We start from the raw sequence: 16,388 nt of genomic DNA on the forward strand, positions 1-16,388 counted from the left end.
GTCATCATTGGCGGTGAGTTCACTAATAAAGGTAAAGTCAGAAGTATGTACCTACATAGGAGAGAAATAATAAACAACGCAAATTCAGTATTAAATTTATTTAAAAATGTTATGTGTACAAATACCCTATAGCTGGTGTACGCAATGCGAGCATAACGCTAATACCATTAATAGTAATAAAAGAACTGGTATCAGAATATCCTTACCATCTCCGAAGTTAATCGCAAAAACAATTACGCCTAAACATAAATTGCATTGTGGAGTAATGTTATCAACTAGATGCTTACTTTACTGGCGGTATTACCGTACAATCGGCGAATTATACATTACAAAATAACATTATTTAATTATTACCGTCTCATAGACCGTTAATTCCAACAGCTGTTTACAGGCAGTGTAAACTACATCACAAGTCTCATACTAGCCTAGCTATCGTGCCTCAAGCACCAAACCGAATTAGATTACTAATAACAATGGACAAATAAGTGAACTCAAGGCGGATTATATTAAATGAACTCGATCTCCGAAGCGGGGGCGACAACATCGGAACTATACAATTAGATAAATTGAGCGCTCTCGCGGTATACGGCGCCTAAACATACAAACTAGGAATAACAGGCAAGTTATCGTCTCCGTTCCGAAGTCTGCCTTGATTGCATTCCTCTGCCTTATGTGTTTTGACACGAAATTAGGAATGTGAAGGTAATGAAGCTTAGCGAGGTTTGTAGGTCAACGCTTTCACAAGTCCTTTTTTAAAAGCATCCTATCCTAGATTTCAGTCACTGCATTATAGTGCATTTATTTGAATGTGGCGAGGTTGCCGACGTTTACTTTCTTATGCTTCAAACATTATACATAAGCAATTACATAAAGAAAACGTTTGTTTTGAATATTTTTTTGGAAGCTTCCAAATTAATAAAGAATTTAAGGGGTTTTTTTAATTGAATTTACCCCTCAGTTGTTTAAAAATTGAAACACGTATTGCAGTTTAATAAATAACTTCTGTTTGAGAACTGAACATAAACATTTCCGTAGGCTTCAAACCACCCAACGAGTTAAATGAATTGTGAATATAACATTTACCTAGTTAAAACCGTACTGGACTCTTGAAGAAAGAATCATTTGTAAATGACAACACACGTATGTAGTGACAGTAAATTGATATTCAGCACCAAACATACTAGTCGTATGAACAGACCTCGACGATAGAAAAGAGTAGTGCAGGCAGCGGGCGCGCCTACTGTTGCTTGCACTCGGCGGGGTCGTCCATGGGGCCGCCCTTCACTGGCTTCTTGATTCGTCTCCGAGGCGCCGGCTCTTCGTCTTCACTCTCTTCCGTAGAGCATTCCTCCTCCTCCTGACAACGCCAACACAACGTCAACACATATTACAACTGAACACCAACCTTATCAGTCTCGTTACCTTAATTAACATTGAACACGTGAATTCTGCAACCATCTGCATTCTCGATAACTCGCACAACTCGCATGCAAATAATAAGGATAAAATAAATAAAACACTCGAGTAAAAAGCATACAATTTTAATGTCATCATTACGACATCATGCCAAAAACATAAAGCCATTACCGATATATAAAAACTACCTGACGAGCTGCTATACATTGACATTATTATGCTAACTTCAATAGAAGATTACATAAATAAAAAAATATACATCTATTATCCGACCTAACTATTGTCAAATCATTCATAAAAATACATATCGGATAGATCACAGATGGCGATGTTCAAGTGATGATGTAAAAAATGCATTTTGGCACTAAAAAGAGATTCAGCGAATTCAATTCCTGGGCAGATAGCCGTTTACGCACGGTGCGAGGGATCAACTAGCGTCTCAATGGAATGACGGTACTTTAATTTCATTCAATAGGAAACATTAAATATAGCCTTAGAGAATAGTAATATCACATGAAATTTCAAAGTACTCAAACGAATATGTAAAATTCGTAAACAAAAATACACACTATAATTACTGTATAATAATAAATAAAAACGAGTAATTGTATAACTAAACTAGAAATGCAAAATAGTTGTCGTAACAGACATTTAACAAGTTAACATGCATTATACATCGATAATGAAGGCACCTCTTACTTCTCGCATCAAGTCTACGATGTGAGCTCTCCTTGAAAGCTCTGTACAAAAATCTACTCTAAAACATATTTATCTGTTCAAGGGATAAACCATGCATAGAAGAGTCAATGAGCGAGAAGTTAATAATATTATAATTCTAGCGTACAAATACTACCGATTTAAAGGACAATAACCCGACGCGTCGCAGGAGTATTCGTTAACACGGTTCGCTTGGCGAATCGATTTTTTGGTACAATTTAAAAGAGATATGGGCTGATATGGTCGCGATAAAGACTAAAGCACGCAGAGCTCGTACGCACGAGCCGCTGGGGGCCCACGCCAGCAAGCTTGTCGTGGGCCCGCAGCGAGCTGCCGAGAGACGCTATTATATAACGCTAGGGGGCGGTCGGACAATCGTCTTGCATCAATCCTCCGCGTCGGACACTTCCTCCGTCCCAGAGTCTTCGTCAAAGTACGAATCCTCCTGAAACCAAATATACCGCTTTTGTTTGTGCAGCCACAACACCCACCAGACGTAGATACTGTATACTCTCTGCCCGTGGAAGATTTATGCAGACGCACTTATATTTAACTTACAGGTAGGGGAGCAGGGTTCAGAATACATACTGTACCTCCGTCTGATCTAGGAGGAGTGGGGGGAGGCAAAATTAACGTTTAGCACATCCGGCACTAAACTAGCCAAGCAAGCAATTAAAAAGGGTCTACCATGCATGTAGGTTCAAACTAACACCTCGTAGAAATGCTAGATGGCTGTCGAATTCACTGTTCCTGAACTTATGCAGACAAGCGAGTATATAATAAAAAATAAGTATTTATCGTCATTTTTGACGGTAGTTCAATCAGAAATAATACTGAATCAGGACACATATCTATTACATGTCCTATCTATATTAAAACATTTATTTGAGATAATATTCCATTCGTCGAGCACACTTCTGACTGAACTATATTTCATAAAAATCATGTCAGCATTCGTGATTCATTTCAATATCTACTAAAGCTACCTAAGTTTAAGCTGAAATTAAGTAAGGTCCATTTTGAACGAAAGCATGTCACTGTCAACTTTTTGGACCTACTGTTACCTCAATCACCCGAAAAATAAAGCAGTAAGAATGGTGATTAAATACAACCTATTTATAATACTGATTTCAATATTATTTTAGCTTGATACAGAATAAAACATTCTGTAAATGCCTAAACCATTACAAAATGGTGGCATGTAAATTCAAGCAGGCTTCATAGACGACTTTGTATATATCATCCTGAACCTAAAACAATAATAACTATTCAACATATCGATAATGATTTCACACCACTATGAATTGTATTTCAAAAGCCCATTCTGCAAAAAAATATGGTTCATACACAATTTTGAGAAAGAACATAGAACACACGACCTTTGGATATCAGTGGTACCTCAGAAAAACGTTGACCATATGCGCTATGCTTTCGCAACAGACCTCACGCGTGTGTATGCAAGCGGTGTGTAAGTACTGACCTCCTCCTCATAATCGTCGTCATCGTCGTCGTCAAGCCCCTCGCCGGTGTACAGCAGCACGGCGCGGGACACGACGCGCTCGCGGATATAGTGACCGATCTCGAAGTCGGCTGTGAGCAGCGCCTGGTGACGAATGTTATTATTGACATACAATTAAATGATGTAAAATATATTGTTTTTTTAGATTCGCATATTTTGCGTACAATCAGACATAACCTTAACCGCGAACGTGAAATAAAATTGGTATAAAAGCCTATTTTTCATAACGTTTGCTCAATACGTGAGAATACTACATGCAATGCTTTATTCTGTAAATAATAAATAGACTAGTCAGTCACCTGAAGACAATTTGTCGAAACAACAATGGATATTCTGCCATCAAAATGCGAGCACTAAAACGCATGCATAATTTATTTCAGCATGAATTACAAAACAGTATTTATTTACTACCTGGTAACATAATTCAGACAATAGACTATCCTAGTATACAGAATAGTCATAAAAACATCAACGGCATCGTAACACGATTCGCAAATTTGTTTTACAGGCAGCTGGCGTAACATAAATACGTTTTTCGTAGTATATGTATGGAGGAATCTATTTTTAAGCGTTAAGCATGTATGTAAGTGTATGTAGTGTTGTTTATACCTGGATATCGGAGGCGAGCGTTGAGTTGGGGTCGTCGGGCATGTTGGGCGGCGAGAAGAAGTTGAAGAACGAGTCAGCCTGCACGGACTTGGTGACGGTGCGGACAGAGCCGCGGGACTTGTGCTTCTGCTTCTTTTTTATCGTCTTCACTGTTACATTCTTGCCTTTCTTCCAGTTGATGTCACAACCCTGAGTAAAAAGAATTACTTATTTTTCGTGTTCAGTTCAGTTTACTTTGTGATTAGGATATCCAAGTAGTGAAATGAGTAAATTGTGGATGTGTACTACAACATTATCGTACCTTGCATGAGTAGATCTCGGGTCCTTCAAACTCTAATGGGTTCTCCTCATCAGGCTTACATTTCATGGAGTACTCCTTAGTCAAAATAGTGTTTGTGAAGTAGTCGTTAGGCGCGAAGTGGAACTCCAACGTGAAGCCAATCGGATCCTCGTGCATTTGCACTGAAAGTAAAGCTCAGTTTGAGATATAAGTTAAAATAAAGCTACATGCAAGACTTTATTTTCAAGCCTCAGTTGGTGATGCATGTTAAACAAATCTATCATGATTTCTTCAGCGATTGGTGTTGAATGTCATCATATAAATATTTTTTACTTGTTATAATTTATACAAGTCTTCTGACTATATTCATACCTTTAATATCCTGCAAGCACTTGAGAATAGGCTCGTCATGTTCCTGCATCATTTCACAGAGCATGGAAACATTCTTGAAGATTGTATACCAGAAGTCCGGAATGCCCTTAACATTGGGGTCCATTGGTGGCCTGAAATTTTACTAATGCTACAATGGCTGTCTGATAAGAGTTTGCAATGAAGATTTTAGGAAGATATCCTCAGTTGGTGATGCATGTTAAACAAATCTGATCATGATTTTTCAGTAAATGGTGTTGATTGTCATCATTAAAATAAATTATTTTTTTTATTTTACCCAATCAATAGCCTGCTCTTAACAGTTTTACGTAAATTTTCTCTTACTAATTACTACAGTACTACCGTAGTTTTTTTTTAGTTTGAGAAAGCTCATATACTTTACTTATTTAGTAAAGTATTACACACGTTTATTTGTATTTTTTATGTAACATGAACATGTTCTTGGCAGTTATCGACAGGGTACATCCAACTAGTCCCACTTTTACAAGATGCATAGTAGTATACTAACTCGGCTGGCTTCTCCTCAGCAGGTTTCTTCTCCTCCGTACCGTCGGTGATGGCGGCTCCCTGCACGGCGCGCGCCAGCTCCTCTTCCTCAGTCTCATCGCGCCACGGGTTCAGGCACTCTTCGTCATTGGGCTCATAGCCGCCGTTCACTATGTGAGCGCGCTGTATGTACAAGATTTCGTGTGATTCTTAGTTAATTCATAAATTCCTATGATTATGGATTGTGTAAGTCATTGTATTAAGCAAATACTCTACATTTTGCGTAAACAACTTAAACTTAACTTATTTGGAAAAAAGATTACTTAATTTGTAATAGATAATCATTTTTTATAGCTATATCTATACTAATATATAAAGCTGAAGAGTTTGTTTGTTTGTTTGTTTGTTTGTTTGAACGCGCTAATCTCAGGAACTACTGGTCCAAATTGAAAAATTCTTTTTGTGTTGAATAGACCATTCATCGAGGAAGGCTTTAGGCTATAAACCATCACGCTGCGACTAATAGGAGCGAAGATACAATGGAAAATGTGAAAAAAAAACAGGGCAGGTATAAATCATAACTTATATCTTCTACCCACGGGGACGAAGTCGCGGGCAACAGCTAGTTATTTTATATAACTATTCAAAAAGGCAATAAGCGAGCATCATCCGAATCTGTTTTCCGGAATTGCGGTATATCTTTTGAACAAAAAGGGCAAAAAACCTCACCTTCTCAAACAGTGGTTTGTATAGTTTTTCGTATTTGCATTCGAGAGCGTGCACTTCGCTGTAGAACTTAGCCTCGATGTCGACGAACTCCTTCTGCAGTGTTCGCAGCGCACGGATGCGTCGGCGCACGTTCGGCGGCAGGGACGCCATCGTCTCGACGTGGATGCGGTTTGTGAGCGCAGCCAGCATCTCGTTGCGGGTAATGCCGCTGTAGACAAAAGAAGCTAAAGTTAGATGGTATAGATACATTTCTATTAGATGACTAGCTGTTGCTCCTGTCCTCGCCCGAATGGATGTCGGTTATAAAGGCAAATTCATTTAATTACTCCTTTTTATGCAGTCGGATTAAAGAGTCAGCTGCACCCATTCAAATTATCCAGCTATTAAGCGTGAAGACGTAACAAACCTACACAAAGTCACTTCCGCATTTATAATATTAGTTTAATGCTTATACTTTGATGTGTGCTATAACATTTAATTTGGTTTCAAAGTTTTATAAGACAATATTTTCGATTTAAACTTTCCAGAATACAAAATAATGTTTTAAGTACATATTTATGTCAACAATCTCAAAATAACCGAGTTATCTATACAAACAGGGCATATCTACCTAGTGCGGAGTTCCGTTTACGTACGTATCATTCTATTTTATACGTTTCATGACACAAAATTGCCAGACTTCTTTATCCCAAGAGCTTACGTGTAACAGATTTTATAGTGGTGCCCCAATTCCCCTGAAATAGCACATTGCGCAACAAAATAAACGTATCTTGTAAACTTGTGTATAACAGGTACTGATGTACCCCGGTTTGCCTATTTCAAGGGTAATTCGTATATACGAGAATAGCGACCTTCGTCTTGTTACTGGTATCTTCTTAATACTGTTTTATAGGCTGATGATTTTATACTTATTAAGATCATGACAATATGTTTTGTCAACAATTTGACATCAAACGAACTATTTCAAAGCGTTACATTGAATTTAGCACTGCATAAGTAGTATACGTGATACTTCTAACGTAATTTAAATTTACTACTTCCAAGTATCACCGTATTAGTTACTTGAATGCTTTATTGCAATGAATCTGTACAAGTGCCACAATTAACTGGTATGAAAATAAAAATACATTCTAATACTAATTAAATCATAGACTATTTATTACACAGCGACCATATCAGTAGTGACCTAGCATTTATCAGTTTTAACTGATTTATCATAAATACACTTTCGTAACGTAGGTTAAACAAGGATAAAAAGTTAATAAAGTGTGTTTTATCCCAACAGCGGTAGGGTTTAGTAAGTACATTAAAAAAAATATATCTTCAGAATCTACATGCAAGTTTGTTTCCTTATTGGAATTTCGAAAGAAATGGAACGGGTTTTTTTTTTAATAATTTTGACGCTTAAACCAAAGGTGCAACATATTATAGGCTTGCGAAATCTTAAAAATGAGATGAATGCCTTCAATGTCGGTACGAAAATCCACTGTTTTTTTGTTGCAGACATGATTGCACTTTTTGCTACTAAGATATTTGGTATCGTGAAATGGAGACGTGATGATTACTTTATAAAAGCAAAAAGAAATTCAAGGCTGATCATACGATGAAATACCATTTACTATAATAGCGTGACACTTAGAGATAATAATGTTGTGAATCATGTGTCTTTATTGTAACCAACGAATACGTAAAATAATTATGCTTTTTGGAGTGGTTAGAGTGTAAATTCTGACAACAGACTGAGACTTAAATATAATTTCCCTGTATATTTTTTAAAGACAGAGTGGTTTGGAGATTTTAAAAATAATACAAAGAGATTATTATTTTTATATAAGAGCACGAATAATTTTTATACATGTAACCATTATTGCGTCGTGCGGGATCGGTGTGAAGGACCTGCAGTGTAAGGAAGAACCGGCTTTTTTACATATTTACATATACATGTAGCGCGTCTTCGCGCGCAGTAAGTTGTATTGGATAAACGCACATGTATAGCTACTTCCGTTTGTCTTCAAGATGAGATTAAATTGATAAAACATGAGAATACTGCGTAGTTACTAAGTACTTCATTGTTATGCTTCGGTAAATCCATTTTCTAGTATTTATCTATCCTTTATAGCTAGTGTAATTGAACATTTCCGTTGGATAATCGAGAGGAATATATAAAGGTGTGGTCTAAGGTAAAAAAATCAGGTAAATCGAAGGGAAACTGAGCAAAAAAATAGTCGTTAAACATCATATGGACTATGACAAGATAATCCGAAGTCTGATTAAAATTTAATACATAAGTTAGAAAGGAATAACAGTTTAACATCCTGCTGACTTTAAAACACAGGAAATGTATTATTAAGCTCATCATAAATGTTATTCTTACATCAGGCTTTAAAAGTATCTTTAATTTCGTCCTAAAGGACACGAACAAGACTTAATTTGTTTCTCATTCGCCTTGAATATCGCGATACAAGGCTGACTTCTGCCCTTGGGTGGCGAGGTCGGGTCGTAATGAAAACAAATTACTGAATGCAAGGAATGAAAAGGGTACAAAATTGGCAAAGTAAGTAGGCGCCAGGCACCAAGCAAGAAATCATTGTACGACGTACGTCTTGTATGTATTGTCTTGAACAATGGACTTTGTATACACGAAATATAAAACGAAGCTACTAAGTCTAGTTCTATCGGCTTTTCACTTTGATAAATCGACACTTAATTCAAAGATTTGTATCAATATAATGGCGTTTAGCGTGCTGAGTAAGTAATAAGCGAAGTGTAAAAAATAAACCAGTTTAAGCAATTTTTTGCGAAGTTATTAGAGCTTAATTAGCTTATTTAACGGAGAGTAATTATGTAACAAATCGTAGTATACAACTGCAATAACAAATTACGAGAGGAACCTTGAATCCCGAACGGGTAATGTACTTTGAGAAGAGTCCCCCATAAACTGCGCATTTACAAGCAGCTGTCAGATATTTGCGTAATAAGATTTTTTTTAGTCGTTTCTGGGTTTGGTGATTCCAGAAAATTGTCTATAACTAGTATTTGTTGGGTCTCATTACAAGATTAGTCAAATTGATTTCTTGTAAGTTGTGTCGGAGACAATTAATAGTACCTACTTGCAAAGAGTCGATTACAATTCCAGTTTCAATTGTTTGTAAATTAGGTATGAGTGTATTATAATAATTTCAAACCATAAAAACATTGACAATGAAGAATCATGGCCCTCATTGCCAATACTGCCATTTACAGAAAAGTAAAATCTACTGGGATTTATGCTTGGTTACACAGAAATACCATGTGCTTATAAATTGTATCAGCTAGACTAAACACTTATTGATCAAGTAGAGCATAAAATGACTCATTAGTTCATTGACCCATAATCTCACTTTTTTACATGCTGCTTAACAACAAGATTGGAGCTAGAGATAATGTTGAGTTGCTAGAAAACTTTTTTGATTTGATCAAAAAGTTATAGTATCTATGACTTATAAAATAGTATTAATTTATTATTTATTGTCAAATATTTTTTTCTGTTCTATATTTCCAAATGTAAAAACATCAGATTTGGTGGATTTAATTCTGAAAAGAAAGTCTTTTACACAAGCGGTTAACATGACAAGAATATAAAACTTGGGAGTAATAATAATGAAACCGATTAATCATTTTGTGGGAGTTCTAAACCAGGAAGGGTGATTCATCCTACATGAATTTAGGACCAGCCACATGATGTAATCATTTTAATGGAAAACTGGCTGATGGTAATTTAAATGCTTTGAATTGAGGATTTTAAAATTAACTTCAGAATAGTGATAATAATCCTTTGCAGAATACTCGGTTTAGATAACAGTAAGGTACCTAGATTAGGAGATGATACATTAAATAACATTTAATAACAGATTTTTGTCATTAATGAACATTGACAGATAACTTTAGCCATAAATTCACATGGTTACTCAATTTCATAAATTAAATATTTCCTTATCCTGAAAGTTTATGAAAATAGTGAAATAAATTGCATCAAATCCTTCTTTCATACTACACGTGCTGTCAACTGCTGTCAAGTCAACGCAAAGTGATGTGGGTGATTAAATCTAACCTATAGAAAGACATGCTGACTTACCTTTTCATGAGATGATGGGCCAGTTCACCGCCCCCGACAATTTCTTCCTCTTCTCCAGACTCTACCTCCGACGTGTGGTCGTCACCAGCGCGCTCCACGGTACCCATGTTTGTATCTACAACAAGAACACCATGTTAACACAACGGCGTTCGCGCCACGTTGGTTACCATACCGGCTTCCGAGAAATTCCTCAAAACGCAATGTCTCAAATACATCACTACCGCGTCAGACATCATAAAAATACTCATATACTTTATCTAACAAGTATACTTCGTGATTTTCCATGTAAAACATAATGCGTAGTACGTTGAAAAACCATTTTGGCCGACCACATGGCCGACTTTGTTCTTGCACAAATAGGGAAACTAATATCACTTACGAGCAGAAACGGATTTACAATATAATTGAAGTAGCGGTGAAACAATTTTATACACACTAAATCGTTTTATTTAGCGAAATATTCGAGTAATAAAACGTACCTTACTGCCGACAAAAGTTGCGAAAAGAAAGATGGCGACGGAATAAGGCCGACGGCGAATGAGCGACCACAGTGACTTCAAATGACGGCGAACGGGCGAATGAATGAACTTTATGAACGTAAATGTAACGATCGAACTGGCAAGTTTACCATTTCCGGATTTTTTTTTCATACGTCGAACGAAGCTTTCATACAAACGTGAGAAAAATGATTGATGCATCAATATTTGCAAGTTTGCAGAAGATACCTTTTCAAACAAGATATTTCTTTTCTTTTATACTGTAAGACACGAATGAAATACTTAATACATCGTTAATACAACTAAATAATCAATATTCATGGATCGATGTTGCTTGAAACAAATAATGCCAGGTTGTCAAGTAATACAGTGAATGTCAGCTGTCACAACGGGAAAATATTAGTTGTCGCGCGTTGTTTGTTGTAATTTGTGTATCATTTGACTGCAATGGATTGAGTTTTAAATGATTATTGTGGTTATTACAAATGTTTGAAATGTTTATGTGAAGATAAGTGATATTAGACCGTAAGAATGCCACCTACAGTTCAAACAAATGAACCGGACAGGGAGAAACGTCCACAGCGGTCGGGCGAAAGGAGGTTAGTTGATTATTATACTTTTAATAAATTTAATGCTTAGTCCTGTATTAATTACGATTTCGTTCCCAGGACGGAGCTGGTGACACGCGTAAAGTACTGCAACACTCTTCCAGATATACCTTTTGACTTAAAATTCATTACATATCCATTTCCCTCGACTCGATTCATTCAATACAATCCAACCTCTTTGGAAAAGAACTACCGATATGAGGTTCTCACGGAGCATGATTTGGGCGTACACATAGATCTCATAAACCGTGATATTTATCAAGGAGACGGTAATGCCTTATTAGATCCAGCTGATGAAAAATTACTGGAAGATGATATCCTTACCCCACAAGATTCTAAACGGTCGCGTCATCATGCCAAAAACGTATCTTGGTTGCGACGTTCTGAGTATATCTCTACAGAACAGACGAGGTTCCAGCCTCAGTCTATGGAGAAGGTATGTCATGTGTTTCTTTATTAACATGAATAACTGAATCTCGCAACTTAGTTTTCTTGGTTGATATTTTTACGTAAATCCGTGTAACACAAATTTTGTTCCTATTTTTTTACTCAACCTGCACAATTTACTGCCAAGCATTATATTATGCTTGGTAGTAAATTTCGATTATAATCCATCCATTTTGTAGATTTCCTGTAACAAATAGACAATAAGTTGATATTACAAACTTACTTAAACAGAACTTCCACTCAAATTTTTACATCACTTTAACATTACAGGTTGAAGCCAAAGTCGGTTACAATGTCAAGAAGATCTTCAGCGAGGAAACTCTATACATGGACAGGGAGAGTCAAATCAAGGCTATTGAGAAGACATTTGAAGATAACAAGAAACCCATTGAGAAGCACTACAGCAAACCAGGAGTTACACCCGTGGAGGTCATGGAAGTGTTCCCAGACTTTGACATGTGGAAGTATCCATGTGCCCAGGTCATATTCGACTCGGACCCTGCTCCGGTTGACAAGAATATCGCTGGACAGATTGAGGCTATGTCTCAAGCTATGATTAGGTTGGTAGTATGGTTTTTATGTATAATCCGTTGAAGTCCCGAATGAGGAATAATTCTTTCTATCCCAAATAAAAAAGTAACATGTTTCTAAAACCCTGTTAGTTTCATCTTATATGTAAGTTTAATATAATCCAAGCAAAATTTTCTACCCAAATCAACTTTGAACAAATCTACAAAAGAATTTGTCTCATTCCAGAGGTGTGATGGACGAAAGTGGAGAACAGTTTGTGGCATACTGCTTGCCCACAGAGGAAACAATACAGAAACGTCGCCGTGACATCAATGAGAACATACTGTACATGGACGGAGACACTTATGAGTATAAGATGGCTAGGGAGTACAACTGGAATGTTAAAAGCAAAGCTTCTAAGGGTTACGAAGAGAATTACTTTTTGGTAAGTGTGGTTTATGTAATTATGTAACATACATTAAGTTTATTATTCATATTGCCTGTAAAGCAGGATTACTGAGTCCATTTACCATGTAGGTGTATGTATGAGAATGAGTGATCTCCATGGTAGGTGTCTCAGGGTTAGCAATTCCATCTAGGTCTAGGAATAAAGATTTTCTAACAATATTTTACTTTACAGCTTATAGTATTCTTTTTCTATAAAGTACATAAAATTTTGCATTGTTATCAATCCCGCAAACCCTGTACATACAAATCCATACATAGAAAGGCAATGCCACCACCACTAATTCCAATATAATTGATCCCCAGGTGGTACGCAACCACTGCGTATACTACAACGAGTTGGAGACCCGTGTCCGACTGTCAAAGCGTCGCGCTCGCGCCGGCGCCGCGGCGCAGGCCCTCACTAGACTGGTGGTCACACACCGACCGCTCAGTGCGGCTGAACATCGCATGCTGCGGCTCAGAGAGAAACAACTGGAACCTACACAGGTATGACGAATATCCTTATGATGTTTTTTAACAAAGCTCTTTGCTACTTTGCCAGGCCATGTAGAAACAAAAACGTTTTCATATTGTTACTGCTATTCAAAAAAAAACCGCAATCGCACCTGTATGCTGGGGCTACTAAAGTGTACTTAGAATTATAAATAATATAATTATTGCATCCTGATAAAGATATACAATATTACATTACACAGAGTCCATCTTTTGACTTTCACCCTATATATATTTTTTCTTTCTTTTTCTAGGAGGAGGATGAAGAAGAAGAGGAAGAAGATGACGATGATGATGACAATCAAAGACAGAACAGGGAAAAGGATAGGTATTAAACTAAGTCTTATAATGTGATTTTGACAGCTTAGGCTAGACTAGCCTAGTTTTACCCAAGCTTAGTCAGGGTCTCTTATTTACAATACGTAGCGGATATAGAATAAGAGTAAAGTATGTTACAGATTTAACGTTCATGCTCTCGAATATGAAAAATGCTCGATTTCGTTTTTCCTTGACATGATATTTCAAAAGCACATTATATTCAGACATGTAAAATCATTCAGATCTTTCGATAAACATATTCTAATCTAATTTCAGGTCGCGATCCCGATCGAAATCAGGTTCCAAATCGCCACAAGGATCCGAGCGATCAAAAGGCTCAAACAGGTCAAGGTCAGGGTCACGCGAGCGATCCAAATCGAAGTCCAAATCAAAATCCAAGTCCAGAAGCCGCTCCCGATCTGGTTCTGGGTCGAGGAAGTCCAGATCTCGCTCTGGATCCGCGCAATCTGGTTCTGCTAGGTAAGAACGAAAAAATTGCAGTATCCTAAAAACTAAGAAAATTTTGAACTATTCAACATTCCATCAACGTCTTTTACATTGTCGAGCAAAATATAGACCTTATGTTTTTCTCTTTCTTTAAAAGCGACCTCCCGTATGAAGAATTTAATCGTTGCGTCGCGGTTCTTTCACAAACATTCAAATTACATGCACAAAGACTCCCAGACTCAGGACATGCAGTGTATCACAGAAACGCTTGTCCTACTGATCGAACCCGCGATATGATCCGCATAGGGGGGGTTTGGCACAGTGACCTTAACCACTCGGCTATCCATGCGCTCAGACCGTTTAGGTCTAATCTTTTAACGTAACTATTCACTTTCAGGTCCGGTTCGGGTCGGTCTCGTTCCCGTTCCCGTTCCAGGTCCAAGTCCGGATCCCGAGCCTCATCCCGGGCGTCTTCCCGGGCTAGCTCAAAGAGCGGCAAGGGATCGCGCGCTAGCTCAGCCAGCAGGGGATCTAGGGCTAGCTCTAAGGCTAGTGGCAAGGTAAGTGCACCATGTGCTTTACAAGAAGAAGGTTTAATACAAATACGCTACTTTTTCAAAAAAATACAATGCGGCCAGTTTTCGCAGTGGGTGTAGATTAGTTACCAGATGATGAGGAAATATTGAATTAATTCGTAACATCGATTTTTTTTATCGAAACCATCCCCCATTATTGTTACGTACAGCCTTACACTAATAATGAGGGGCTTTTATGTCTCAAGGTCTCCGACTAGTTTCGGACTCAAACGGAGCACTGAATGAGCCCCAGCCTAGTTAGTACATCATTGAAGTATACATTAAGCTCACAAAAGTATGAATATAATGTAATGTCGTTCGTTCCAGGGCTCTCGCACAAGTTCTCGCGCCAGTTCCCGCGCGTCATCGCGAGCTAGCAAGCGTTCGTCCCGCGCGTCGTCGCGGGCGTCGCGAGGCTCGCGCGCTTCATCCAAGGCGTCTGGCTCCAAGGCATCGTCCCGGGCTAGCTCCAGAAAGAACTCCGCGTCCGGCAGCGGATCTGATCGGTCTAGGAGCCGGTCTGGCAGCGGGTCTAGGCGGGTAAGTGAACTGATATGACTAGATGGAATTCGTAGGTTGCAGCAAATTGGCATTTCATCGGAAAACAGACCTCTTTCTTTTTACCTTTGAATGTACTACTACGGGGCTATATAATTTGCTCTTCAGTGGGAAATTTTATGCAACTTCCCCATTTAATAAGTATGGGCAATGTAGTCGTACAGTTAAATGTTGTGGTCAAACAGGAAGGAGTGAAACTGTTTTGTGTCCGTCTTCAGTGCAGGTGCTGTATTCACTAACCTAATCTGAATTACAATGTATAATGTAAATGTAATTTGCACACACTGCAGATATGTAAAACTCTAAATAGTCTATTATATAAGTAATAGTAAATGGTGTGCCAATAATAGTGAATATTGTTGTTTAAAATTAAATTCCAAGAATTTTGATGCTGACTGAACTATTAAAACCTACGTTTAATTTTGTGCAAATCTTGAAGAATTTCATATTTCCAGGGATCCCGCAGCCGCAGTGGATCAGCGTCTAGCGCCTCATCTCGGCACAGTGGCTCCGATTGAATACCATGAATGTGTTCACCACAAGACAATCCAATTTAACTTGACCCCTTCGAAGCTTACCACGACTGACACAAGATGTACCTATCTCTGTCTTTCTTCGTCATTTGCACATACTTACATCTCGCTCATTCTAATGTCTTATTAAAGAAGGGTCTTGTTAAGATTGATGTCAATGTTGACTGTCGCCTGTTTTTTATGTAAAGTGTAATTTGAATAAAGCGTTAAGGATATATCGCGATTTTCTTTAGTCCCTTTTTATTACAATACAATATTTCTTGCCTATTATTTTTGGTAGCTAGCTAGTTTTTATTGCAAATGCTAAAAACAATGTAGCCTGAAAAGGATAATCAAATAAAAACACCTAATTATTATATGAAATTTATTAGTTTAAAATCCACTTGATTAGGTGAAGACAAACATAATGAACAAGCAACTCATTTCAACAGCAAAAAAGAATTTGTTCCTATCTGGTTGCCTAGTTTGCCGCAATCAATGATGTTATAATATAAACTATAACATCATTGGCCGCAATAATACATTTCATATTTTTGGGGTCAATTCATTCTAGCGGAGACGAAGCGAATCAAATAACATTTTTTTTCTTTTAAATAGGAGTTTCACGATGCGCGTGTAAATTAGCGTGATTTTCTAAGCGTGCAAATGTCAGTTTTCGTCAAGTAGTGTTGGTCG

General features: G+C 37.6%; 2 protein-coding genes and 1 non-coding gene across 5 annotated transcripts; 1 reads left to right on the plus strand and 2 right to left on the minus strand.

The window, feature by feature from the left end:
* Positions 1-83: 83 nt before the first annotated feature.
* On the minus strand, positions 84-10,833 carry LOC113499831 (nucleosome assembly protein 1-like 1). Of its 3 annotated transcripts, XM_026880385.1 has the most exons (9): positions 10,740-10,833; positions 10,261-10,375; positions 6,147-6,354; positions 5,440-5,600; positions 4,914-5,044; positions 4,563-4,723; positions 4,262-4,450; positions 3,614-3,736; positions 1,238-1,357 (listed from the first exon to the last, which is right to left on the minus strand). In XM_026880385.1, the coding sequence occupies exons 2-9, from the start codon at positions 10,365-10,367 to the stop codon at positions 1,238-1,240; spliced, it is 1,200 nt and encodes a 399-aa protein (XP_026736186.1). In that variant the 5' UTR covers positions 10,368-10,375; positions 10,740-10,833. The 3 variants fall into 3 exon arrangements, with proteins under 3 accessions (XP_026736187.1, XP_026736186.1, XP_026736188.1); XM_026880386.1 differs by lacking the exon at positions 10,740-10,833 and having other exon boundaries at positions 84-1,357; positions 10,261-10,367; XM_026880387.1 differs by lacking the exons at positions 1,238-1,357; positions 10,740-10,833 and adding an exon at positions 1,526-2,578 and having other exon boundaries at positions 10,261-10,367.
* On the minus strand, positions 5,106-5,190 carry LOC113500383. Its single transcript, XR_003401195.1, has one exon. It is a non-coding gene; the product is annotated as a small nucleolar RNA Me18S-Um1356 (small nucleolar RNA).
* Positions 10,834-10,928: 95 nt separating the features above from the next.
* Positions 10,929-15,793, plus strand: LOC113499830 (RNA polymerase II-associated factor 1 homolog). Its single transcript, XM_026880383.1, has 10 exons — positions 10,929-11,356; positions 11,426-11,801; positions 12,083-12,372; positions 12,569-12,767; positions 13,094-13,276; positions 13,537-13,610; positions 13,877-14,080; positions 14,445-14,607; positions 14,950-15,162; positions 15,636-15,793. Exons 1-10 carry the CDS (start codon positions 11,289-11,291, stop codon positions 15,696-15,698), a joined length of 1,833 nt encoding a protein of 610 aa, XP_026736184.1. The 5' UTR covers positions 10,929-11,288; the 3' UTR covers positions 15,699-15,793.
* The last annotated feature ends 595 nt before the right edge of the window (positions 15,794-16,388 follow it).

The sequence above is a fragment of the Trichoplusia ni genome, chromosome 13, assembly GCF_003590095.1.
Source record: "Trichoplusia ni isolate ovarian cell line Hi5 chromosome 13, tn1, whole genome shotgun sequence".
In the NCBI taxonomy this organism is placed as follows: domain Eukaryota; kingdom Metazoa; phylum Arthropoda; class Insecta; order Lepidoptera; family Noctuidae; genus Trichoplusia; species Trichoplusia ni.